The 26,773-nt window shown below is 41.2% G+C and overlaps 1 protein-coding gene across 1 annotated transcript in view; it reads right to left on the bottom strand.

The window, feature by feature from the left end:
* LOC124473714 (CUB and sushi domain-containing protein 1-like) overlaps nucleotides 1-26,773 on the bottom strand; it is a 386,561-nt gene that overhangs the window by 217,813 nt on the left and 141,975 nt on the right. The window contains exons 14-23 of the mRNA XM_047029350.1: nucleotides 26,256-26,582; nucleotides 23,294-23,488; nucleotides 23,060-23,198; nucleotides 16,399-16,586; nucleotides 16,075-16,263; nucleotides 14,182-14,298; nucleotides 13,781-13,996; nucleotides 12,113-12,301; nucleotides 10,723-10,892; nucleotides 7,858-8,014 (exon numbers count right to left, since the gene is read on the bottom strand). Coding sequence (XP_046885306.1) covers nucleotides 7,858-8,014; nucleotides 10,723-10,892; nucleotides 12,113-12,301; nucleotides 13,781-13,996; nucleotides 14,182-14,298; nucleotides 16,075-16,263; nucleotides 16,399-16,586; nucleotides 23,060-23,198; nucleotides 23,294-23,488; nucleotides 26,256-26,582 — 1,887 coding nt within the window. The remainder of the gene's footprint in view (nucleotides 1-7,857; nucleotides 8,015-10,722; nucleotides 10,893-12,112; nucleotides 12,302-13,780; nucleotides 13,997-14,181; nucleotides 14,299-16,074; nucleotides 16,264-16,398; nucleotides 16,587-23,059; nucleotides 23,199-23,293; nucleotides 23,489-26,255; nucleotides 26,583-26,773) is intronic.

Here is a 26,773-nt window from a genome sequence, read left to right on the forward strand (position 1 = left end):
GGCTACATAGCCCCAATGAAATGAGACACCACCCACTTGGTTACGGTTACGTATATCGATGTCTCCAAAGCAAGTAGTGTTATGCATTTACATTTTGTCATTTAGCAGACGCTTTTATCCAGAGCGACTTACAGTAAGCACAGGGACATTCCCCCAAGGCAAGTAGGGTGAAGTACCTTGCCCAAGGACACGTCATTTAGCACGGCCGGGATTGGAACCAGCAACCTTCGGATTACTGGCGCAATTCCCTAACCGCTCAGCCACCTGGCTCCCTGCACTGTTAATAAACTAAATGTGTTGCTAATGGAGTTAAATTAAAACTGTAGAAATGCATGGAGTCCATTCAAGGCTAATCAGAGAAATGCAGGACTGTTGTGCAAATCAGCAATGTAACTGTAGCATAGCAAACTAGTGATTTTTAAAAACGTTTCAATTACAGTTTTCTTTTTTGTCTGAACTCATGTAGCCAATTGTGCAGTCTGTTGTCAATACCTTAAACCATTTCACATGGTAAAACACAATTTGCAGATCTCACTAAGACTTCAGCAAAACTCTAAACATATTCTCATTCTCAAAACACATTCTGCCCTCTAATGCACATGTCATCCATACTGGTAAACACAAATGGCAACAATCAAATACAAATAAAGAACACATGTCATTGACGAAACACAACCACTAAAAATTGATTTCACTTGTTTCAAAGGATGTGACACAACCAATATAAGCCAGTTCAGAGAGCAAACAGGTTGTTGAAGGTGAGAAAATATTGCTTGTGAGGTCAACAAAGTGCTCTGGCCTGACCCAGCCCAAAGACGAGAAGAAAACACATTGATCATGTTTACTCCTTTGATTTGTGGCCCTTTTAGTATTGTATCGTGTAGTACAGTGCATTCAGGGTTCCCACGCTTGCCTTGAAAAATAATTCTGTGCTCCTGATTTTCCAGGTACCATATTAAGTGATGATCTATAGGCCCCTGAAGCTTTACGCCCCCATTTGCGCCCCCCTGCCCTCACACACACAACCCCCTAGGACACCTGACTACTTACTTGATTGAAAAGATGTGCCAGTCATAGATTGTCTTATTAGGTGTGCTCAAGCCTTCGGCGAGAGCACAACCTTTGTTCTCTCACATATATCTTAATATTGTTTTTACCCCCTAAGGATCAGTCAATATTTGTACTACATAGACATCGTCGGTGTCAAAAGCTTCGTCTTGGTAGAGATTGAGCTGCTTGTATTTTTATTTACGATCCGTTGCACGGTTTAGGCTGAACAAACGTTTTTGTGGCAAAAAGTGCCTTGTGTCAACAAAGGGTACTCAGTGCCAATGTCACAACGTCAGCACACGTATTAATGTATAGAATCAGTCTGGTCATGATCAATGATTTTTCAAATATGTCTCATCCAATGTCTCTCAAATGTTCCTATTTAGTAGTAGGGGCATATCATTTTTTTTTAAGAAAAAAACTATATAAAAAACATGAATGTTACAAAATGTATCAAGACTAGACTGGTCATGTCAACTAGTATAGACGTAATGTCAAGGCCTAATGTGAAAATGTATTGGAAGTTAGCTAGCATTGCAAGCTAGCCAACACTAGCTAGTTAGTTAGCAAGCTGAATGTTAGCTGAAAGCTAGCTAGCAAGTTGCAGCTAGCTAGTTAGCAAGATAGCACTGGTTACTAACTAACGTTGATATACCCAGGTTCACCACAGTTAAACACAGCTACTTACATTTGAGTATAAGGAAGTTTCGATGTAGGTGTCAAGGCTCCCGTGTTGGCAGGGAAATGCGTGTATTTGACCCTTCTATTGAGATCGCGAGTAACGTTTCTCGGTTATTATTCCCTACATCCACCAATCCGAAACTATACTTTTAAAGTCCATATCACCAGGTTGCCTGCATCAAATTCCAACATCCAATATACCAGATAGGATGCCAAGAGCATGCTCTACAACATGGGATCATCCATTTATATCTACAGTAAAAGCTGTTCACATGTAAAGGGGTTTGGAACCTGGAAAATGAAAAAATAAATTACATGTTTTCCATGGTTTCCAGGTACCGTGGGAACCCTGGCATTAGGCAGTGCCGCTGCTAGCCATTTTGGTGCCCTCCGCATAATTGTGAGAATGCTGTTAAGCATTTGCTGTTAAGCACTATTGTTTTTCAACTTCTGAGTTCTTCCGCCGTTTTTTGGCTCAACTAGTCCTGCATACTTTCACCGATTCCTACAATTTTGGAATCAAAACGTTCAGCTCCTTCAGGAGATGATGGCTATGACTTTTGGTATTTCTCACTTTTATACGTTTTAAAGGATTAAGGTTTTTGTGCAAATTATTCTCCCATTAAAAGTAATGGTAAATCCTTTCAAATCATTCAAAAGCTTCCTCCTCTTTCAAACTTAACTACTTCAGCATACTTTCAGCTAGAGACACCATTCAACCTTTAAAATGTTCACAAGACATTCAGCTATTCCCAAATGATTCAGCTTTTTTCAAATATTCAGCCAATTTGGAATCGTGACAGTTTCAAATACATGAACAAATTTGCTACTTCTTGATTTTTCTGATTGAGCAGCCGCAGAGTGGCACACTCTGGCTGCTCTTTTTCTGATATTCAACAAAATTGTCAAACAAATTCCTCTGACGTTCATATAGTTTAACTTACAGAAACAAGTTATACCTTAAAATGTAGGAAAACTTGTCCTCTTTCAGCTAATGTAACTACTAAAGAGCTCACATTTACAGATTTTCAGCTATGAGCCTTGAAGCGAAAGCAGCCTTTCAAATTCTTTCACTAACTTCAATGGAGAGGTGGGTAAAATTTGTCAGAGGATTTCGAAAGTAGACGTGTTTTTAAACTGCCGGTACAGTCGTATTTCTGGCCGATGCTGCTAATATCTCTTTTACTAACTACTATTAGGGTGACCAAACGTCCTCTTTTACCCGGACATGTCCTCTTTTTGAGACCTAAAAAATGCGTCCGGCAGGGATTCCAAAATCGTCCGGGATTTTGCCTCGTTGGATATTTGTGTTTCTCTGGGTCTTTCACAAACTAATTATTACGCCCGGCCTTACAAGTTTTGGAAGGGTATCTCCCTTACGTTCCACCTTCTTGCGCGAGCTCTGACCGTAGAGAGAACTGTCATTGGTCAATCGCCTTTTCAGTGTTGCCAGATGCACGATAATTATCCTCCAAATACGATGATTGTGAGCCTTTGGTGTGATACCATTTCCAATCTGGCAACAATGTGAGCACCTTGCCGCCTTTGTTGAATATATGAAGAGGACTGAAAAGTGTCTTAATTTTCTTATGTTAATAAGTGACCATATAGAATTTATTATTTAGAATTTTGTATTTGTTATCATTATTGCTTTAATATATGGTTTTACTGTTTTGTTCTACTAAGCCACTGAGCAGTGGCATAACTATAGGGAGAGCAGGGAGTGCAGCTGCACTAGGGCCCGTGGCGAAAGGGGCCCCGTCCTCGATCTCATCGTAATTGTGAGACAATCTGACCGGGCCCCAAGCTCTGCTGTAACACCGCAATTAATAGCCTACACATGATCCAGTCCCATCAATTCGCAAACATTTCTCAATTATGGTGTTAGTTATTCATAATTATGAGCTATCACCTGCCTAATAAATATTTTAAAAACAGTCAGTCTTAACAACAGCAATTAATTCATTTTTCCTAATTTGCCTTTTGCTGAATGAAACAAATCTCGTTTTTATTAAGTAATATTGCCCTCAAAAAATAGCAAGGATTTCTGGGTAATATTGTTGTCAAAGATTCCCGCCCACCCACACACGATTGTTCCCTCCAGTTGTTGGAATACCACAGACAGTTGTTGTTGGGATACTACAGTTCAAGTTCAAGTCTTTTATTGTCAGGTACACAGAACAACACAAGGTTAGACTGGGCACTGAAATTCTTAAGACAAGACAACGCAAGCACCTGGCATAACATAACATATAAGTACACGGAACACAATTTACATCAGTGCTGAGCTTAAATAAGTGAAACTTCCTATATATACAGATAGCAATAACTATCGACTATACTAACCCTAATACTAAAACTTCCTAAATTACAGATGACAATAGATAGTACACTATACTAACCCTAAATGCACAAGAAACCTGTTCCGACCCTATAACCTATTCTAACCTAAGTGGAGTACAGTACAATAGTGCAATGTCAATGACCATGCAGGAGCCTGTTGGCGAGGTACAGTGAGGTACAGTAGTGCAAGTTACTGATAGAGCAACCAGTAGCTGAAAGTGATAGTGTATAAGTGACTAGTGTGCAGAGTTGTGTTGCATTAGCGTTTTGACGTGAATTAGGTGCCCAACATCCCAGCGCGGCGCCGCAGTCTAACCCCCTTTGCCTATGACCTCAGATCAGACGAGACAACCCGCTGAATTTAAGCATATTACTAAGCGGAGGAAAATAAACTAACCAGGATTCCCTCCCTCAGTAGCGGCGAGCGAAGAGGGAAGAGCCCAGCGCCGAGTCCCCGTCCAGATCCTGCCGTTGGCTGCTCCATAATGATGCAATGCCCTTTAAACATAAAAGTGGCTCCAGAAAGCGGCAGGAACGAAAAGAGCAAGATGTAAGGGTGGCAAAGCTGTCAAAACTATCCTCATTTGGATTTGTTGCGAAGCGTGTTGAAGAGGACGCTACGTCTGACCCCCAGCCCGGCAATAGCAATGAGTGTGAAACTCAGCCACCAGGGTAAGCTAATAATTACATAACGTTTACTGTCTAGTGTATGCAGTTGACATGGCTATTAAACGTTATAAAATTGCACATATAGGCCTAGGCTATACCAGGCAGCAGCCAGGTTAGATATTGTAAACTATGTGCAGGATGTAGTCGGAAAATAGCTAAAGCTAGATAGACTAAACGTAAACTAGCATATCTAACGAACATAAAATCAAATATTCACCATTGAAGTGACAGTTTTTTTTTACTAGTACCCAGATAGCACACATGACAGATCAAAACGTCATTCATAACGTCGGATAAGCCTCGGCAAATGATCAGATTTGTTCTCATCTCTGTGCTCTATTTCAAACGTCGCAGATACGTCGGCTCATTACTGACTGTTCCATTATGCTCATTCCGTGTTGTAGGCCTATTGCAAGCATATCTAGAGCCAGAGACTCGCGAGTCAGAGGCGATCACTTTTAAACCGTTGGTTTGATTACCCCCTGAAGAAGATGTCAGTGGCGTAACTATAGGGAGTGCAGAGAGTGCAGCTGCACTAGGGCCCGTGGCGAAAGGGGGCCCGTCCTCGATCTCAAGTGAGAACTCTACCTGAAGAACTGACCGGGCCCCTCACTCCGCGTAAATCACAGAAAGGTTAACATCCAGTCCAATCAATTCGCAAACATTTCTCAATTATGGTGACAGTTATTCTCACCTGCCCAATAAACGTTTTAAGGATAGTCAGTCTTAACAACAGCAAATAATTCATTTTGCCTCATTTGCCTTTTGCTGAATGAAACAAATCTCGTTTTTATTAATTAATATTGTCTGGGTAATATGTTGTCAAAGATTCTATAGCCCACCCACACGTTGTGATCGTTTGCCATCCTGTTGTGTTGCATTGCTTTGCGTGTTGAGTTATTGCGTAAGTAGGCTACCCCATGCCCTTCAGTCAAAAACACAAAGGTGGCTGCAGGAAGCGGCACGAACGCAAAGAGCAGGATGAAAGGGTAGCAAAGCTGGCAAAATTATCTTCATTTGGATTTGTGGCGAGGTGTTCAAGAGGATGCTACGTCTGACCCCCAGCCCAACAGCAATGAGTGAAACTCAGCCACCAGGGTAGGCTAACGTTTACTTTCTGGTATAGCCCATTGAATGCATTTAGACATGGCTATTAAACGTCATTAAATGCACGTATAGGCATATTTCACAATGTGTATTGTAATAAGCAGTGTTGGGAAAGTTCACTTTCTACATGAACTAGTTCAGTTCATAGTTCATAATTCAAAATGTTTAACTGCTCCAAATAATGAACTAGGTTAGTTCAGTTCTTTTTTTCAATATGTGGCTGCCGTCTGCAATACTGCTCTCTGCCTCTACGCAATTCGGCGTTCTCACACTTGCCAGGCATAGACAGTAGAAGAAAGAAAGAAAGCACATGCAGCGATTGACAGGTTGGGCAACCCTGGACACAAGACTGTTAACGGTGTGTTTTTAGCCTGGAAGTCTCTAGAAATCTGGCACCTTATTAAACGAAATTAAAAAGAGTGAACGTGCCATTCACAGACACCAGAATGAATGCGTCCACTGCACAGTATCGTTCATCAGGCAGTAATACAGTAGGCTACGTTCAGTTCACCAAAATTGAACGAGTTCATGAACGTGTTCAGACGAAACACTGATAATAAGTACATTTCCATGCGCCTCGCTAAGCTCAACAGGCAATAATTTCGCCTGACGATAGGTCGGTTAAGGGGCCCGTTGGTGAGATCTTCACTCAGGCCCGACAAGTCATTGTTACGCCGCTGGAAGATGTATTAATGTTTTCCCATGTGTTTGTCTATCTGCTCATTAAATACTGTTTCTCCAAAATCAGTTTGATCAATGAAATACTGTGTTCATTTCATAAAAACATATTGTAGCAACCCTTAATTGTACATCATAAGTAGCCAAAATTTCCCTGCGCATCGCTAAGCTCAACACTCAATACTCAGTTTCGCCTTACGATAGTTCGGTAAGGGGCCCGTTGGTGAGATCTGCACTCGGGCCCGCCAAGTCATTGTTACGCCGCTGCTTTCAGCAGTGAGTAATATAGTAAAGCATTACTTTTAAAAAAAGTAACTAGTAATGTGTAATATATAACTTTTTTTGAGTAACTACCCCAACTCTGCTTACTGTACATGCAAGTCTTGAATTGCTTAAATGTATAATGCTGCTACACCATGGCACGATACAATACTTGCTGTGAGTGCAACAGCAATGCACGTTGTATCCATGCGTCGTTGCTAACATGTGCTGACGTTGTGACGCAGGCTGGCACAGTTCCCTTTGTTGACACAAGGCACTTTTTGAATTTCAGCCTAAACCGTACAACGGAACGTAAATAAAATACAAGCAACTCAATCGCTACCAAGACAAAACTTTTAACATTTGCGATTAGCGGGCGGGGGCCTCAAAACATAAAACAAAAAGTCCTTAAGCCAGGGGCCTCAAGTGCTATTAAGATGCCCCTGGCCCTGGATGCTGTGTTCTCCATTTTTTTGTGTTGTGTCTAATGATTGCTCCATAGTGTTTATACATTGATCTTCTGTCTGTATGATATGACAGCATTGTTTCTTCACAAGTTACATGGTTTAGGGGCGTGTGTTTGATTTTGCCAGAAGAGTCAGAGGTTTCGGAAATTTTGTTTGAAGATTTGGTTTTCTGTTTACAGTTTTGAGAAAAGGGGTGACTGTTTCAAGAAATGTATTTTAACAATTGTGGAAAAAATTTAACCTCATGTTGTTGCTTGTGATGAATTAGGTCTACATATATCTTATTAGCCCTAGGCCTGCTCTGGCACAGCTACAATCCAAGGTTACAACTACTGCCCTTCCCACAACTCCCTCTACCTTTATTGATTTCATACCTCTGGATATTAAGATTAGGTTATATAAAGTGGAGGGTGATGCTGGAACACATACTCTGATGTGCACACAGATGTAAACACACAAACACACAGTAATGGGCAGGAACTCAGTCATGATGCTCTTAACACATAACCCACTGGTATAAATCAAATATATTTGTTTTGAAGAATGTGTTCTCATTGCAAGAACAAAGATACTAGCAACACACGGAGAGTGCTAAACTCACTGGTGTAGGAGAGTCTGAAGCCCTTATTAGTTCCTGTGCCATTGCTGTTGAACTCGAGCAACAGGTGATTGGATGTACTATTGATGACCACATTGGACATCTCGTTCCTGGTGAAGTTACCAAGGAGACGGGATGTGCTGTCCTCTCCATCGTATACCTAAAGATACGTAGAGAGAGGAGACACATGAGAATACCGTTTTTTAAGTAAATAAAATCAATTGATCTGTACATTCCAGGGTGATTCTGTGCATATTTAAAACCCATACATTTAATTATGTATGGAGACACAAGTCTTGAAGTCTTGGGTGAAAGTAAGCCGGTACTGGCCGGTACGCTGTACCGGTAAGAAATTTCTTCCCTGTACGCCGTACCGGTAAGAAATTACGACACACGCACAGGCCCGTCGCGACAAGGCAAGCAAAACAAGTAATTGCTTGGGGCGCCGAGCTGGCTTGGGGCCCCAAGACAACGACTGGTTAAGAATAAAATGCAACGACAAACTGTGTGAGCGCCCCTTTGATAGTCAATGCAGTAAAGTGCAATGACACTGTTATCGGGATCCCCTTCAAGGGGCCCCTCTCATGATCTGTGCTGCTGGCAAAATACAAAACCTTGTCGGTCGGCAGTCATCATGAAGCGGAATTATCAAAAACAGATACAGGTGGGTTAAAGAGTGATACTAGAGTGATAAGAAGTCCTAGTGAATGCTTGATAAGTAGACTATAATACAGTAAATAAACAAATGCATAGATAATAAATAATTAGGCTAAGTGAAATTTTTAACGCATTAAACCTGTATCATAGTACCACCAAGAAATAAAAACTACTTTCACCCCTGGAAATAAGTGTGTGTAGATAACCAGCCTATATCAGAGGGAACTAAGATTGTTCTTGCCAATAATTGCACACTAGGTTAGTGTGGGTGTAGGTGACCCTTATATAGATTATAGGCTAGGTTACAGTGAGTTTATAAAACATACAACAGTGAGCTTCAGTAAAGTAAGATGTATGCTGCAGAACTTACTGTAGGCGATAGGTGGTTGGTTAGGTTATATGGACTTTACAGCAGAGTTGGCTGCTTAATGAAAACTATCAGATGTTATACATCACTGTCACAATCCAGTGCTTCTTGTCACTATGGCAGCAGTCTCCTTACAGCCTTGACTTCAGCAGGGCCGAACCCGGGTGAGGTCCAGAGCTAGTGGTTTGTTATTTGCCATTCTAACTGTCTGCTGGCCTATCTACCTGTCCTCCACCCTGTCAGCTTGCCTTCTTCCTGTCTGCTGGTCTGTCTGTCAGACAATCAGTATGTCTGTCTGTCATGTCATGTCAGACTGTGCTCTTCATGTGACCACAGGCAGGTGTTTCAGTTTCTTACTGTAGACTTACTAAAATGCACAAAAGTAAAACTACACTGTAAAAAAAAAGATTCAATTACAGTACTGTTTCTGTAAATTCTGTATTTTTTTTCAGTATTTCTGAATGACAGGAACTACAGATAGAAAGACGATGGCAAACTGTTAATTTATAATTTTACATAAGAATTACAGCCAAATGTTGTTATTTAATAATACACTAAAATGTCTGTTTTTTTATACAAATATGAATACAATTTTCATCAAAATGTTCTGTTAAAACACAACTTCACTTGAACCTTGAATTGTGAACTGAGCTTGGGTAGTTGACGTCATGCAATCCCAGCATGCACCAGTCAATATCAAGGACTACAAAAGCCTGCAAAAGCCTTTTTGGGGCTATCTCGTTTATGATCATTGACCAATGCACTTTTAGTAAAGCTCTCTCTTGGAAGTTGCTAAATAAATAAATGTAAAGAGTCCAGAGTAGGATGAAGGAAAGTTGATTAGATAGTTGTGTAGCGGCAACGCTCCTATTACCCAGAATGCCTGGTCTGTAGTTTGGATACATTAAGGGCCCTATTTTAACGATCTGAAACGCAAGTAACTTTGTGGGCAAGACTCCGGCGCGGTTGCTATTTTGCCGGCGGGATAAATGACTTTGCAAATCTAAAATGGGTTGATCTGAAGTGGTTACATTACTAATGGTTGTGGTTTGGGCGTAACGTGCAGTAAACCAATCAGAGTGTCATCTCACATTCCCTTTAAGAGCAGGCGCACTTGTTACATGGCGGATTGCTATTATAACCAGGGGTGAAAGTAAGCCGGTACTGGCCGGTACGCCGTACCGGTAAGAAATTTCTTCCCGGTACGCCGTACCGGTAAGAAATTACGACACACACACAGGCACGTCACGACAAGGCACGGTCAATGATCATAAACAACGAGATAGCCCCAAAAAGGCTGTTGCAGGCTTTTGTAATACCTTGTAATTGACTGTTGCATGCTGGGATTGCATGACGTCAACTAACCGAGCTCAGTTCACAATTCAAGGTTCCTATGTCTAAACCAAAAATGATGTCATAAAGTTATTTGTCCGTGGGATGAAAGTGAATGTCTGCAAAATAACTGTTAAAATAGCTAGTTTTGATCAAGTGAACTTATGTGTTTTAACAGAACATTTGAGATTTTTTTTTTAATATAAAAAAAAAAACTGGGATTTTTGTGTATTTTTAAGTAACAACATTTGGCTGTAATTCTTATGTAAAAGTATAGATTTACAGTTTGCCATTGTCTTTCTATCTGTATTTCCTGTCATTCAGAAATACAGAAAAAAACACGTACAATTTACAGAAAAAGTGCGGTCATTTTTTTTTTTTTTTTTACAGTGTAGGAGAAAAGCTCTCTCAACAAAACATTTCATTCAAAACACTGATATGTGTATTGCCTTTCCCTGCCAAGTTGAACCAAATGCCACTGGTATACAGGATTGTAAGGATCTGACTCTTACCTTAAGGAAGTCTCCATCTTGCAGCAGGAAGTTGCTGGTGGTGATCATGATGCCCTTACCAGGTTCTGTCTGGACGTGGTAGATACACTCGTGGTTGTTGTCATAATAAGAAGGATAGTTAGGAGAGAGAAGAACTCCATCCAATCCAACTGCTATGGCTCCGCATTCAGCTGGCCAGGAGAGGGAAAGCAGGGAGAGGTGAGAGGCAACTCTAAAATGGGTTGGTCTGAAGCAGAGCCATATAAAAAGATTGTTATATGGCTCTGGTCTGAAGTAGATACATTACTCATAGGTGTGAAGTAGATACATTACTCATAGGTGTGGTTTAACGTGCAATAAACCAATCAGAGCGTCATCTCATATTCCCTTGAAAAGCAGGCACGCTTGTTCCATGGCAGATTTGCCAGGCGCACGCTAGGAGCGGTTCACAGCCGAGGAGACCGAGGTTCTCGTCAGGGCCGTAAAAGACAGAGAAGTGACATTGTATGGGGATAGGAAAAACCCACCGAAATTAGCTTTGGTTAAACAGGCGTTTTTAACCATAACCTTTTACCGATACCATTACTGGGTAAATGTGTATGCTAGATTTATGCTTTTTTTTCACATCTTCATCCACATCCACAATGATTGCCCTCGTGTTGTAATATTTTTACTTGTAATTATGTATGATTTGCAAAAATGGGAACTGTTACGTCTGTGTAGATGATAGAAGCCAAGTGTATGCGCGTTGTGTATACCCTACATTATGGCCAAGCATGTGCCCTTAAAATAGCATCTGAATAACACAGCACTGACTTAAGACTAAGTTTTTCCTGGTCTGTGTTTCGGAATTGTTTTCTGAAACTGCAAAATAGCACCAGGGAACATTTGCACCAGAACATGCCTCCTTGTGCGTCTGTGGAGGGAAAAGTCCACTCTGCATCGGGTGCAAAATAAGAATGATACATGCGTCGGTGTACAAAGTCAATTGCGCTGGGTGCAAGATAGGGCCCTTTGAATTGTTCTTCACTTCAACACTTAGAATATTTCACACTACTTACAAACTTTTTTACGACAAAAGAGATTGAGAGACAGCAAGAAAGAGAGACAGTATGAGAGATGGAGAGGGAGAGCAAGGATGAAGAGGATACTAGCATTTAGTTTGAATCAGAATCTCTTGACAGCTATTGCTCTCTTTCTACATCTCTGGACCAAGCATGTGCTGCCCCAAAGAGCACAGGACAAAAGTACTGTGCTTTTTGTTTAGGAAGTTGTTTGTTATTCAGGTGTAATGCTGCAGGTAAGGACCTAGATGTTGCCTGGCAACCCACAATGCACTTTGATGTAAGCATTCCTGCACTGTGCAGATGTGCATCATTGTTTATGTGTATAACAGACTGTGTATACATACCCACGCACCTGGGGAGGGCAGCACTCCAGACCCTGCGTCCGCCCCCCAAGCAGGTGATTTTGTGCTCTCCTTCCAAACGGTAACCAAGGAAACAGGAGAAGATAAGAGAATCTCCCACCCCAAACTGGAAGCCCATCCTTCGACTGTAGGCAGGCACACCAGGGTCCTCACATGGCTCCAAAATGTACTCTGATAGAGGGCAGGCATACAGACAGGTGAGACGGGCTGATTTACATGTTGTTGTTACTGTATGGTTCATTTCTATAGTGTCAGACTTGATAACTTTATATACAGTTTTTTACTAATTGCTAAAACACTACACCCCATTCTTTGAAAAAAAAAAATCTGTGGTCTGAACCCATTTGTTGAATCAGACACTCTTTTGGCAAAACTCTAAACACATTCTCATTCACTAAAAACATTTGCACTGTGATGCACTTGTGCTGCAAAATGGTAAACACAGACGGCAAACAGTAAACACAACTACAACACAGTTGTCATCTGTAAAACACAATGACTCAAAATTGTTCACACTTGTTGGTTTGGGACAATGACAGCTTTCACTGTTGTGTCCGAATACGGGAATAGTTCAACATCAACCAGAATTTTCTATTGTAAATGTTTGCTTTCCACCATACAGCCTTTTTATCAATCAAATGTAAGAGTTTTTCTTTGTGTGGCGGTGGAAGGTCTATGACCAAAACCCATATACCAGGGTAAAAACAATAAATATAATTGAACTGGCTTGTGGTAACATAGGTGTGCAGTGTTTTCAAGGCTAGATCCAGCACACCAGAGGATTTTACGGATTTTAGGGGGGATTTTATTTTAAGTTGTGATGGTTACTGTAATATTTTCAAATCAAATACAATTTACAGTATTTGTATGGCCCTTTTTAGAAGCAATGTCACAGAGGGCTTCACATACGCCCATAGAACTGCCCCTCAGCCAACCTAAACCCTCATGGAAGACAAGGAAAAACTCCCAGAAAAACTCACTAGAGGGAAAAAAATTAAGAAACCTTGGGAGGACCAATTCAGTGAGGGATTCCCCACTCCAGAGACGGTTGGTGAAAGAGAGGTGCAGAACACAGGCTAAACATAGTCATACATCAGGAATGGGTGTCAATGGGTGTTGAAACACCAAAATCCAGTTTTCTTTATTGCTACGTAAATGCATTTACTGTGTATACATAAACTAATTTGTCTTTACATGTAACTACATGCCCTGGATGCTGTGTTCTCAAAAAAAAAATTGGTGTCTAATGATTGCTCCATAGTGTTTATATATTGATTTGCTGTGTGTATGATCTGAATGCATTGTTTGATTTTGAGCACAAGTTAAATGGTTTAGGGGCAAGTGTTTGATTTTGCCAGAAGAGTCAGAGGTTTTGGAAATTTAGTTTGAAGATTTGGTTTTGTGTTTACAGTTTTGAGAAAATGGGTGACTGTTTCAAGAAATGTGTCTTAGCAATTGATAAAAACTGTAAAACAAGGATATTATCCCAAATTGTGTATAGTTTGTGCTAAATTCTAGCAGATTCCAATGTTCATATTTACAGAGACAGGCACACACAGACAAACAAAAAGACAGACTTGATTTATCTGAGGAATCTAATAGTCAAAAGTCTGACACTCGTGATATCAGAGCAGGCATGCATTGGCCTGCCTGAGAAGGTGATGTTGAAGCCCTCATAGGACATGGAGAAGTCTGAGATGAAGCGCAGTTGAGCGCTGAAGTTGCCGTAGAGACCAGCCTTGACAGAGGGGGGCAGGATGGAGCCAGTGACTCTGGACACCGGTTCTGTAAAGCTTCCGTCCTCTGTGATCAGAAGGTAGTCATGGTTCTCCTCCAAGTGGAATGTGTGGAACACCATCTGGACACCTGAAGATGCAGGAAATAAAAACACTGTAAATTAACTAACAAATTGACTTACTAATACAGCTACAGTGCATTTCCAATAGACTTACAAACTCAATTAGAAGCAGGTGTATTCACTAACTATCTGACTAACTGAGTTATAACTGTTATCTGGCTATCTTAATGTCTTCAGGTAGGTTTGATTTCACCTTTTCCATGGGACACCTCTATGGTCCAGGTGCAGTTCAGGGAGTTGGGGTAGAAGTCAGGGAAGCCAGGAGACAGGATGGTTCCTGTTTTACCATAGATGTAGCCTCCACATAATGCTGGATTGAGAAAACATGACAGTTAAAAACTGGCTCAGAGAGAAAATACAACCTTACCATATCAAGTTTTCACAGCAAATGCTTAATTAATGAGTGTTCATATATCAATTTAGGGAATAATAGGAACAAATGAAAATAAGTTAAATACAGATGCTGAAGACCATAAGTATAAATCATGATGTTGATGATTATGCCAATAGCAGTGAAAGCAACATTAGAAGTGCTCCATCAGGGTTGCTGAAACTGGGTCAGAGCCTGAGAAAAGCAACTACGGTAAGTGAGGGAGAGTAGGGGTGAAAAGGGGAGGGAGAAGAAGAAGACGAGTAGGGCAGGTGTGTGGGGGTGGGAGGGGGTCTTCCTGCACTTTGTACAGTTTAGAAACAAACTTGAGCAGCTGTGTATCAGTGCTTTGCGAGTTGAGCCGATACTACTAGTGATGATAAGAGAAGAGAGACAATCAGGTTGTGGTTGGAAGACAGATAGGAGCTCAACCAAACATAAAGGGGGCTGGACATTTTGAGGAAAAGGCCAGGCTTGGGAATGAAATTAGAAGTTACCTCATTCCATATACAACCAGAACACCCAAGTCTTACTAGCCTGGCTGCCAGCCCAACTTCTCCCCGCCCACAAAAAAATTTGGTCGGGAAGTTGGGTCTGGAGGGTCTCGTATTGGGGACAACTACAGAAAACCAGAATCGGGATGGACCAATGAAATTGCCAGGGCGGGCTCTATACGATGATGGACAGATGATCAACAGTAACGTAATCAACAACGTCACGAAAGAGCGCTTGGGTTGAATTCGTTTTCAACAAACAACATATTACGTTCCTCTGATTGGTTGTAGGTCTATCCAATTGAGCAAAGAGGCATTTGTTTTACGAGTTCGGTTGAAACACGTCCCGTAGTCACAGCCCAACGGAGAGTTTTCACACTCATATTCTGACTAGAATTATGAGTATGACAACGTCAGGCTAAAGTCTTACAGCATCACGAATCAATCAGTATCTGCACAGCAGGGATTTCTCACAGGGATACAATACAGGAAAAAGGCTAATATGGAACAACTACCATGATTACCCCATCTCTAGTGGGGTAAATATGTTTGCTATAAACACCCATGTTTATATACGGTGTATATGTGTTTACTGTGGAGAAGGGGAAGAATGTGGAGGGGGGATGAAGAGAAAACCAGAGTGTGTGTGTATATGTGTGCACTGGGGCTATAGTAAGGCATGTGAATAGGTCACAAAATAATGTATGGATTGACATTCTATATTAGCCCTGAGCCGGCAGGCAAGCAAAATGCTGGTGATTAGACGGAGATTAAACGGACTCATGCAGCATGCCACGTTATCAACATGCCTGGGGAGCACTATGATAATCTGCCAGGATGACACTCCTCCTCCCATTCCTCTTCCTCTCTCTCAATGTCTCTCCCTCTCTTCATTATAATATCCCTCTTTCACTTACGCTCTCTCTTTCTCTCTCTCTCACAGTCTGTATGTCTATCTAGTCAGTGGTGTTCTGCTGGTAAATAATTCCTGTCAGTTCCCTCATCAACAATAAATGACCTCAGTTCCCCAAAGAGCAGGGGAAAAGGAAATTGAGGAAGGAAATTGACACCCCCCCGCCTGGATCAGAAGGCTGTACGTTAGCTGTAAGCAAACACTCCCTCTGCTACCTGTCTGGATGTGAGGGGACTGGATGATGACTGAATGTATGCTGTGAATAAGAGAAAGGAGACAGGAGGTACAAAAAACAAAATGTGGTTATACCATCACAGCTGGGAAGAGCGTGGTTCCACTGATGGTTCCTCTCACAGACAATTGGCTTGTCATCACTTAGGGTGTAGCCTGGATCACAGCTGAAGGACACCCTCAAGCCAATCACAAAACTGTTGCCATGACGTTTCCCGTTCACGGGGATCCCTGGGTCCAAACATGAATCTGTTTCCATCATCACACCTATCAAGAAACAGAACTGGGTCAGGACAGCTTCAGGCAATTTCTTACACCACAAACCTATTGTCATATGTAGCAGGATTCCTGTGCTATCTCTGAATCTAATCTTGAACATGACCCCTGGTGGTAATTACGTACTTTCGTAGCGTATCTGAAATCCAAGGCTGGCGCGGCTGTTGTCGGAGGTAAACAAGAGGTACATGTAGTTGGAGGTGCTGATCAGGAAGTGGGGGGCCTGCGTGCCATGATATTCACCAATCAGAGGGGAGGAGTTGGAGGGGCCGTCCCTTATCTCCAACGTGTCGTAATTGACCTCTGTCTGGAACCTGCTCACACGCACAAAAAATAGTCAAAGGTCAGCTAAAGATAAAAAAAGAGGGAGAGGGAGCAAGAGTGTGTGAGAGAAGAGAGAGAGAGAGAAATGGGTAACACTTTAGAATAATGGTCCATTGTAATAGGTAGTACTACATTAACCCCAAATGTAATACTATTAACTAATATGGAACCAAGATTAACTAAGCAGTAAGTGTTAGCTAGTTCAGTACAAAGGTAGATCCTTGGTAGGTATTTGGTTATTACTAAATAAATATATTCTCATTGAGAACTACTTGTGAACTATGACCAATAAAAAAAAATAAAAAAAATATTACTAATCAGAAAAGTAACATGTCTGAAAAGTAGCAACAATTTGTTTTGTTTTACTCTTAACATGGGCATAACATTTCAGAAGTTTGTGCCTCAAATGGGTTCTGTGTGGAAACCAGTTTAGGAATATTATAACCCCCCCCAAATATATTAGCTACAGGTTGAGATTGTGACTTCTCTTAACAAAGGATGGACGTATGTTCTCTGTTTTTTTCAAACTTAAACATGGAATAATACAAATAATGATAATTTGTTTAACATTTTTAATAATTAAAAAGTGATGCTGACACGCTCATGATTGGATTAGTTCACTATTATGTGCTGTTGATGTGTCAGTTCAATATGTCTCAGACTCCAAAGACCTACCTTTATGTTACAGTAACCGCCTGTGGAGGACTTCTCTTTAGGATATGAATATAAACATTGATGTTCTCTTGTCAAAAACAATTTGCATCCTGCATTTATGTTGCGATAAGCGCAAAACCACATCTTCCAGATTACAATGTTTGATAGACTATCACTAGTGCCTCACAGAAATGTATGCCTGTACCGTATGTGTCAAATATTAAATTAGACTTATTATATTACTTGTGAAAACCAGTATAACCCCTCATTAATTACTCAAGCATTACCTTGTCATCCTGCAGGAACTACTTGTGATGAGGACAATCATGTTAACTACTCACTCCTCAATATTTACTCAAGCGCCAGACTTTCTGAGATGGGCATCACTTGCACTGCACTTCAGTGGATCTCATACTACCTGTCGGGAAGATCCTACCAGGTCTCCTGGGGAGGCAAAGTGTCGGCCCCCCGCCAGCTCTCCACTGGTGTCCCACAGGGCTCCGTCCTTGGACCCCTCCTATTCTCCCTGTACACCACCTCGCTTGGACCAATCATCACCTCCCATGGCTTCTCCTACACCTGCTATGCTGATGACACACAGCTGAACCTGTTGTTCCCCCCAGCTGATCCGGGGATCTCAGCTAGGATTGAGGCCTGCCTCACAGACATCTCCGCCTGGATGACCGAGCACCACCTCCAGCTGAACCTCGCCAAAACAGAACTCCTCATCATCCCGGCCAAGCCCTCCATCTCCCACGATCTCTCTATCGCCCTGGGATCAGCTACGGTAACCCCTTCATCCCCAGCCAGGAACCTCAGGGTGACCGTGGATGACGAGCTTTCCCTCACTGCCCACATTGCTGCGGTCTCCCGGCCGTGTAGATTCACCCTCTACAACATCCGGAAGATCAGGAGATAACTGTCTGAGCACTCCACCCCAGCTACTAGTCCAAGCACTTGTCCTCTCAAAGTTGTACTACTGCAACTCGCTGCTCGCCGGTCTCCCAGCATGTGCAACCCGCCCTCTCAAGAGGATTCAGAACCCGGCGGCCCATCTGGTCTTCAATCTACCCAGACACTCCCATGTTACCCCGCTCCTCATCTCCCTCCACTGGCTTCCCATCACGGCCCGTATAAGATTCAAGATTCTGGTACTGACCTTCCGAGCGGTGAACAGGACTGCACCTTACTACATCAAGTCTCTCCTCCAGCCTTACACCCCCATCCGCCACCTATGGTCTTCTTCAGACAACCATCTGGTGGTCCCACTGCTCAAGAGCGCTTGGTCCCAACACAAGCTCTTCTCCTGTCTGGCCCCCCAATGGTGGAATCAGCTCCCCACCTCCATCAGGGACACAGACTGTCTCCCCACCTTCAAGAAAAGGCTCAAGAACCACTTGTATCGGCACTTAGGAATGCTTGGCTGGACCTGATGTTAGTTTCCTCCAGGTTCACAATGACTCTTATTGTGAGACTTGTTGCTCTTGTTGGTTAGTTATAACAGATTTAAACTTTTGTACTCGCTGTGAAATAATTTACTGTAGATTTTTCATCTACAGGTACACTCTTGCACTTTTTGGGTTTTCATGTTGTTTTATTGTAACTTGTTTAACTGCATGCTCTTATGGTTCTTCCCTTTGGCACTTATTTGGTTTTTCACAATGTATGCTTCATGTTTTGGCTGCTTGCAATGTTTGGGCGTACCTCGTTGATATGATCAGTGACCTATGCTCTTTTGTAAAGCTCTCTCTTGGAAGTAGTTTTGGATAAAAGCGTCTGCTAAATGCATTAATGTAAATGTAATGTAAGTGTTACCTTGTCATCCTGCAGGAACTACTCGTGATGTGGACCATTATTTTAAAGTGACAAACATGTTAACACCTCACTTACATGTCACCCTGCAATAATTATATACAACATCAAACAACTACAGTGATTGGGTCAAACATTTTTATCACATGTACTGGAAGATTTTCATGAAATCGTAAAAGAAAAAACAAGAAAATATTTTGAAATGCAAAAATGAAAAACTGGGCATGCAATAATAAAGCACTGTAAAATATGTACTGCTGGGCCGTTATCGGCGTTAGAGACTCTTATCGCCGATAAAAAAATATCGCCGTTAATCTATTTTCAAAGTTGGGTTGGGAGCTGGGTCTATACTACGCAAGCTATGATGACTTTCACCTTGATATTTTAGCGTGGATGTATACCTAGCCGAATTGCACTGTAGGGGGCGAGAACGAGTCTTCGAGCGTGTGTGTATGCCTTGTGTATGAAATTACCACATCAAACGTGACGTGCTTCCATGGATGCAGCTATGAAGCCGCTGGGTTTGCTTCAGGGAAAATGTATTATTAAGAAGCTTCCCAATGGAAACCTCGACAAGACTAAGGTTGTTTGCACCTTGTGCTATGCGGAAGTTTACTGTAGGAGTTCTTTCAGTCTCAAATACCACCTAAACGCAAAGCATCCCTTAGCTAATGCGTAAGATGCTGGGTCAAGCACTGATGTAGCGCGGGGGAAGAGTTGTCGTCGAACTACTGTTTGAGTGCAACCGAGGCAAGCTCGTCAGCACAGCTCTATCAGCCAAGCTAACTATCTCCTCGCTCACCTGGCTTGAGAAACCCGTTCTCAAAGACTTACTTTTAGTCATTATTTGGGTAGCACACATATTAAGAATGCCTTCGGTGGATTTCAAATGAGCCATTTTAATCTAGATTTATCTAGATTAACGCTGAGATTACAGTGAAATTAATCTAGATTAAAAAAAAATAATCTATGCCCACCACTAAAAATATGATAACTAAATTAAACCTAAAATGTGTCAAAGTTATGAAACAAATGCGAGAACTGAGGCACAGTAGTATCTCCTACAAAGACATGCACATAAACACCAAGCACACATATGCTCACCCACACACAGGTACAAGCAATTTATGTTTTTAGCATACTGTAAAAAACAAAACTCACTTTTTCTGTAAATTGTGTTTTTTCTGTATTTCTGAATGACAGGAAATACAGATAGAAAGACAATGGCAAAATGTAAATCTATAATTTTACATAAGAATTACAGCCAAATGTTGTTACTTAAAAATACACTAAATGCCAGTTTTTTTTTACAAATATTAATAACATTTTCACCAAAATGCTCTTTTAAAACACATAACTTCACTTGATCAAAACTAGCTATTTTAACAGTTATTTTTCAGATATTTACTTTCATCCCACGGACAAATAACTTAATTACATAATTTTTAGACATAGGAACCTTGAATTGTGAACTGAGCTCGGTTAGTTGACGTCATGCAATCCCAGCATGCACCAGTCAATATCAAAGACTAAAAAAGCCTGCAAAAGCGTTTTTGGGGCTATGTCGTTGTATATGATCATTGACCAATGCACTTTTAGTAAAGCTCTATCTTGGAAGTCGCTTTTGATAAAAGCATCTGCTTAATGAATGAATGTAAAGACGCCAGAGTAGGACGAAAGAAAGTTGATCAGATAGTTGTAAGTACAATATTTCATGCCAAAATATAGAATTTTGGCATGCCCAGATGTGCATTTTTTCATTACATAGGATTATATTTTACAATTTCATGAAAATATTCCAGTAGGGCCTACATATAATACAAATGTTAAACTCAATCACTGCAGTTGTTTGATGTTGTATATAATTATTGCGGGATGACATGTAAGTGAGGTGTTGAGGTGTTTTTCATTTAAAAATAATGGTCCACATCACAAGTAGTTCCTGCAGGATGACAAGGTAATGCTTGAGTAATTAATGAGGAGTTAACATGTTTGTCACTTTAAAATAATGGTCTACATCACAAGCAGTTCCTGCAGGATGACAAGGTACTGTTTGAGTAATTAATGAGGAGTTCTACTGGTTTTCAAAAGTAATATAATAAGTCTAATTTTATATTTGACACATACGGTACAGTCATACATTTCTGTGAGGCACTAGTGATATTCTAACAAACATTGTTATCCAGAAGATGTGGTTTAGCACCTATCACAACATAAATGCAGGATGCAAATTGTTTTTGACAAAAAAACATCAATGTTTTTATTCATATCCTAAAGAGAAATCCTCCTCAGGCGGCTACTGTAACATAAAGGTAGGTCTTTGGAGCCTGATACATATTGAACTGACATTCAAGAGCTCATAATCAGTGTTGGGTAATGTTACTTTTTAAAGTAACTAATTTCAGTTACTAGTTACATTCTTTGTAAAGTAACTAGTTAAGTTACTTAGTTACTTGATGTAGAGAGTAAGGCTTTAAGTTACTTTTGGTTACATTAAGAAAATTATTTTTTTCTAAGACAATTCACCTGGGTCACTCTTATGCCCAGAAGGCACATTTGGGTTGGCCCCCAAATGGGTTGACCTCAGCAATAGCACATATTGTACTGAATATTCAGTGTCACTTATAACATGATCAATCCTCATTATACAGCACGACGATCAAGGTAATAATTCACCATAATGAAAAGCAATATTGGCATGAAGTTCTTGAATCAAGGAACTCTTTAATCAATAAATAATGTTGTAAAATGCCAAGCAGAAGTCTAGTAGTTAGCTAACTTTACAATTTACCAGGGCTAGGTTTGAATCTAGGAGCAAAACGAAGCTAAGCTAGAGCTAGGTATATGGTAGCAAAATTGTGCTTTTGTACTGAACCAGACTATTTTACTTACTGTAATATAATCCTAAACCACTGAACGATACAGCAACACATCACACAAGCTTGAGTTCAATACATTATTTAATGTGACATTACGTAGGCCTGTACATGCAAGTCTTAAGCGTTAAATAACAATTTAGCTGGTCGGCTCCATGACGCCGGGTAAATTGGGCTCGTGAGACTGCGCACCAAAAGAACGAATGGAACATACCTGTCTAGCAGATTAAGACGTTTTCGTAGGTACCTAGCAAAAAGTAGCCTCGACTTTCCTAGACTTTTAGCTACATGCTGAGTGCTCGCGACCAAAACACAAAATTAAGTTGAACAAGTAACTTAACGCGTTACTTGTTTGAACAAGGAACTAGTAACGGATTCATTCAATTAAATAAGTAACGCGTTAAGTTACTCGTTACCTAACAAAAGTAGTCTGACTACTGCAACTTATCATTATTTGTATTATAAGTTTGAAATAAACAGAGAGGGGAGGATGCTGGTCGTGTATTGCATGCCGCACTATGTGATCAAAATGACAGTTCTTTCTACAGTCAGAGCTTGCGCAAGAAGATGGAACGTAAGGAAGATACCCTATCCAAAACTTGTAAGGGCGTAATAATTTGTGAAAGACCCAGAGAAACACAAATATCCAGAGAGGCAAAATCCTGGACAATTTTTGAATCCCTGCCAGACGCATTTTTAAGGTCTCGAAAAGAGGACATGTCCGGGTAAAAGAGGACGTCTGGTCACCCTTCATTTAAGGCACAAGCTTCTAAAAAGTTATGACTGTGTTAAGAGTCAAAAATACTATAACTGTTCACTTTTTAGACATGTTACTTTTGTGATTAGTAATTAATTGGTTATTCTTTCTCAATTGGTCATAGTTTACAAGTAGTTCTCAATGAGGATATATTTATTTAGTGATAATACCTACCAAGGAACTACCTTTGTGGTAAATTTGCTATTACTTACTGCTTAGTTAATCGTGGTTCCATATTAGTTAATATAATTAAATTCTGTGTTAATGTAGTACTACCTATTAGTTCCTGCATAGATACTTGTTAACAACGGACCATTATTCTAAAGTGTTACCGAGAAATGTATCTGATTGAGGTGAGGCTTACCGGTCAAAGGAGATCTTCACAGCGTGGTTTCTCCTGGCTTCGATCACCCATTCACAGCTTAGGGAGTCTTTGTAGTAGCCAGGCCAGCCAGGAGACAGTAGAACACCTGTAGGAGCTGTTAGGTGGCCTCCACAGGGAGCTGACGCACACACACACACAGACACACAAAGACCTTTTCACTAAGACTGTGCATGTGTATGCATGGTGCAAGCATGAGTGTGTTCCATTGCTTACCTTCACAGCGGGGCACGGTAGAGCTCCATACCACGTTGCCATCCTGGATGATACAGGTGATGACCTCAGAGCCCTGCGTCTTGATGAAGCCCTCGTCACAGCTGAAAACCACTGAGCTTCCCAGAAGGAAATGCTCACCGACGCGTTGCCCGTTCACTGGGATGCCAGGGTCGTGGCACTCATTCTGACCAAATGCTGCAGGAAAATACACACACAACCTCATTCATGACAGCTCTCTGCATCCCTAAAATGACAGGAGTGTATTGGAAGGTATTCTATATCAAAGCCTTCATGCAGTATGAGGTAGATGGAAGAGCTTCCACAGAATGGAATGGAGTGAGAGGATACAGTGAAGAGAGAGTGAAGTGAGTGGAGAGATAGGAGATGAGGTACAAAAGAGAAAAAAATACCAGGCAGAGACAGACAGACAGACAGACAGTGAGAGTTGGGGACAGCCAATACTCAGACCTCATTTCAGCTCCGTTAACATCCCGTCATTCGCCCACCACTGTGGTGGGCCTGTCTATGCCTGTACTAGAAGCCCGAATGTCTGTGCACCTCTGCTGCCGGCTAGAGGCTCAATTTGAGAAACAAGGATGGAGGGAGACCCCTGCTCTGGTATTTATTTTTTCTTTAAAACACCAAAAAGAAAAGATGGAGAAAGAGAGGTCTGTGTCCTGTTTAGCTCCCAGGTGTAAAGCAGCCCTCCGGATATGTTGTATCTTTTATCTCTTGTTTACAGTTTGAAAATGTCTGACGGCCCACAGAAAACATAATTTGCATTAAAATATGCATTAAAATGTTAATACAAAGGTAGAAAATTCCCAGTGGTTTAAAGGGGCGATTGATTGCAAAACCGATTTTACCTTGCGTTACAGTTTGGTGTGTAAAATAGACATGCAGTAAACCTCAAAGTCCATTGAAACCTCTTTCCTATCAAAATTTTACTTTTTGAAACTACAACTTGAAAAAGCTAGCTTTTGAAACAGTGCAAGTTGTGACGTCAATGCAAGTTGTGACGTACAGCATCAACTTTGTCACGCCCCAACATTCCGCCCTCTGGTTTTCTGGTCCAGGAACATAAACGGAGGTTGCGTAGGTCTCCGACACTTTTTTAGCTAGTGGCGCGCTGCTTTGTATTTCCACAGAAAACCAAAGAAGAACGTTTTTCTAGCATATAAAAAAATGGACTACGGTGGTAAATCCAGTGTTCCAGGATGTAGAGGGAATGCTGAAACTTTTCAGAGTCTTCCTAAGGAACCAAACACTCGAAAGCCTAGTGTGTGATGTTCGTCTATGAAAAAGATCACTGTGCAGTTCGGCCTTCAATTACACATTTGACAAATGTTAGCTAGACTCTAGCTTATCTGCTTTTTATTAACGCTGATTCGCAAGTAATGCAAGGACCTAGATAGCGAAAACACCTCGACTGTAGGCATGTTTAGCTTGCTAATGCAAGAGCATTCATTGAGTCCATCCTCACTTCTCCTATCACCATCTGGTACGCTGCTGCCACTGCCAAGGACAAGAGCAGACTGCAGCGTATCATCCGCACTGCTGAGAAGGTGATTGGCTGCAATCTGCCTTCCCTCGAGGATCTGCACACCTCGAGGTCCCTGAGGCGAGCGAGGAAGATTGTGGCCGACCCCTCCCACCCTGGACACTCCCTGTTCCAGCTACTCCCCTCCGGCAGAAGGCTGCGGTCCATCAAGACCAAAACCTCACGCCACAAGAACAGTTTCTTCCCATCCGCTGTTGGCCTCTTTAACAAGGCCAAGGACTCATACTGACTTTAAATCACAATCTGCACATGACACCCTGCACATTTCAATTTGCACTATTGTATCGTTTGCACTATCTGTATATTTAGGTTAGATTGTAAATTAGGGCTACTTATATTATATTTTATTTTTCATTCCCCTTAGTATTAGCTAGACCCCCCTTAGTATTAGCTAGACTTTGCTCCTTTTGTATAGTTAGTCCACATATTTAAGTTTCAATATTCCTATATGTTTAATGTATGCACCTCCCTGCCAAAGTAAATTCCTTGTTTGTGCAAACATTCATGGCGAATAAAATATATATATATATACTTCTGAGCATAGGTACAGTAGCTAGAATGTGTGATGATTTAGCCTATTATTATTAGCAATGGGGCTAATGTTATTTCATTTTCCTAACTGTTTCATTCAAATATATAACCTGTGTTGTCATGTAAAAGATGCATGTTTGTCCAGATACATTTTTCAGCAAGATAGCTAAAGCAGCTGAAACTGAGTTGAATCACAATAGTTTGTTTGCTAAGCTGTACTGATGTAGGCTAGTGCCCACGTAAGGCGATCCTGTTTGCGTCGACAACAGAAGTGGAAACAACGTAATCATTTCAAATGATATTTAGTCAATCTGTTGAAAACAGTGTTGTGTAGACACAATAGATTTATTTGCACGTTTTTATTTCAAGTCTCCGTTTCCACCTTCGGTGTTTCAGTGAGTGCTGTAGGCCGTATTGCGTTTCTGCTCCGCAGCTTCACTCGTTGAAAACCAGCCAATCAGCGCGCAGCTTATCTAAATATTAATGAGCATACAATAAAAGGAGAACACCTAGCGTTTTTTCCCGGGAAAAATTCGGAGGAATTACCAGAGGGCATAGAACAGCACCAGGACCATTTTCAGCCCAACCAATGTTACATACCCTATTTGGACACCTTAAGGAACAGTGTGAAATACACCAAAAACCCAGTCTATCACCCCTTTAAACACTTGTATTGGGAGGAAAAGAAACTTGATCATGTTTTCATTTGTCATATGTCTTTTTCTGAATATTAAGTGGAATTAAGAGAAGTAAGACATAATTCAAAGGCCTTTTGGTCAAGAGCATAAAAGATCATTCTTCATTCACTTCATGTGTTCATTTGCATCTGGTAATACAGTAATGGTAGTCTAATAAGAAACTATACTTTACTTGTATACGTGATGTTAAATCCCTTTCCAGTATTGGAGTGGTCCGACTGAAACTCCAGCCTCATGATGTGTCCATTACTGGCAATCTGAGATGGGACGTCTTTACCGGAGAATGTCCCAAAGGTGGTGGTCTCTGTCAACCCGTCATCTTTGACGATCAGGTAGTCAAACTGTGGCTCCAGCTCAAAGTCGCTGAAGAGCAGGTGGATCCTGCTGCCCGGCTCCGAGATGATGAGCCACACACAGTTCATGTTGTTGCCATACTCTTCTGGGTAGTTAGGGGAAAGGATGGTGCCTGATGGGGCTGTGAAGTTGAAGAAGCAGGAAACTAAGGGGGACACAAACACACTTTTTAGTTGTTGTTTTTTTAAATTGAGGAATTACATTCAAATTCATTATGACGCACAGGCAACCATACTCACAAGCACATCCACACTAACATTCACAAATTGACACACACCCACATGGTTTGTCAGACACAACAAATCTGTTTTCCAGTTCCTATTTAGCCATGACTCT

This window comes from Hypomesus transpacificus, chromosome 11, assembly GCF_021917145.1.
Source record: "Hypomesus transpacificus isolate Combined female chromosome 11, fHypTra1, whole genome shotgun sequence".
In the NCBI taxonomy this organism is placed as follows: domain Eukaryota; kingdom Metazoa; phylum Chordata; class Actinopteri; order Osmeriformes; family Osmeridae; genus Hypomesus; species Hypomesus transpacificus.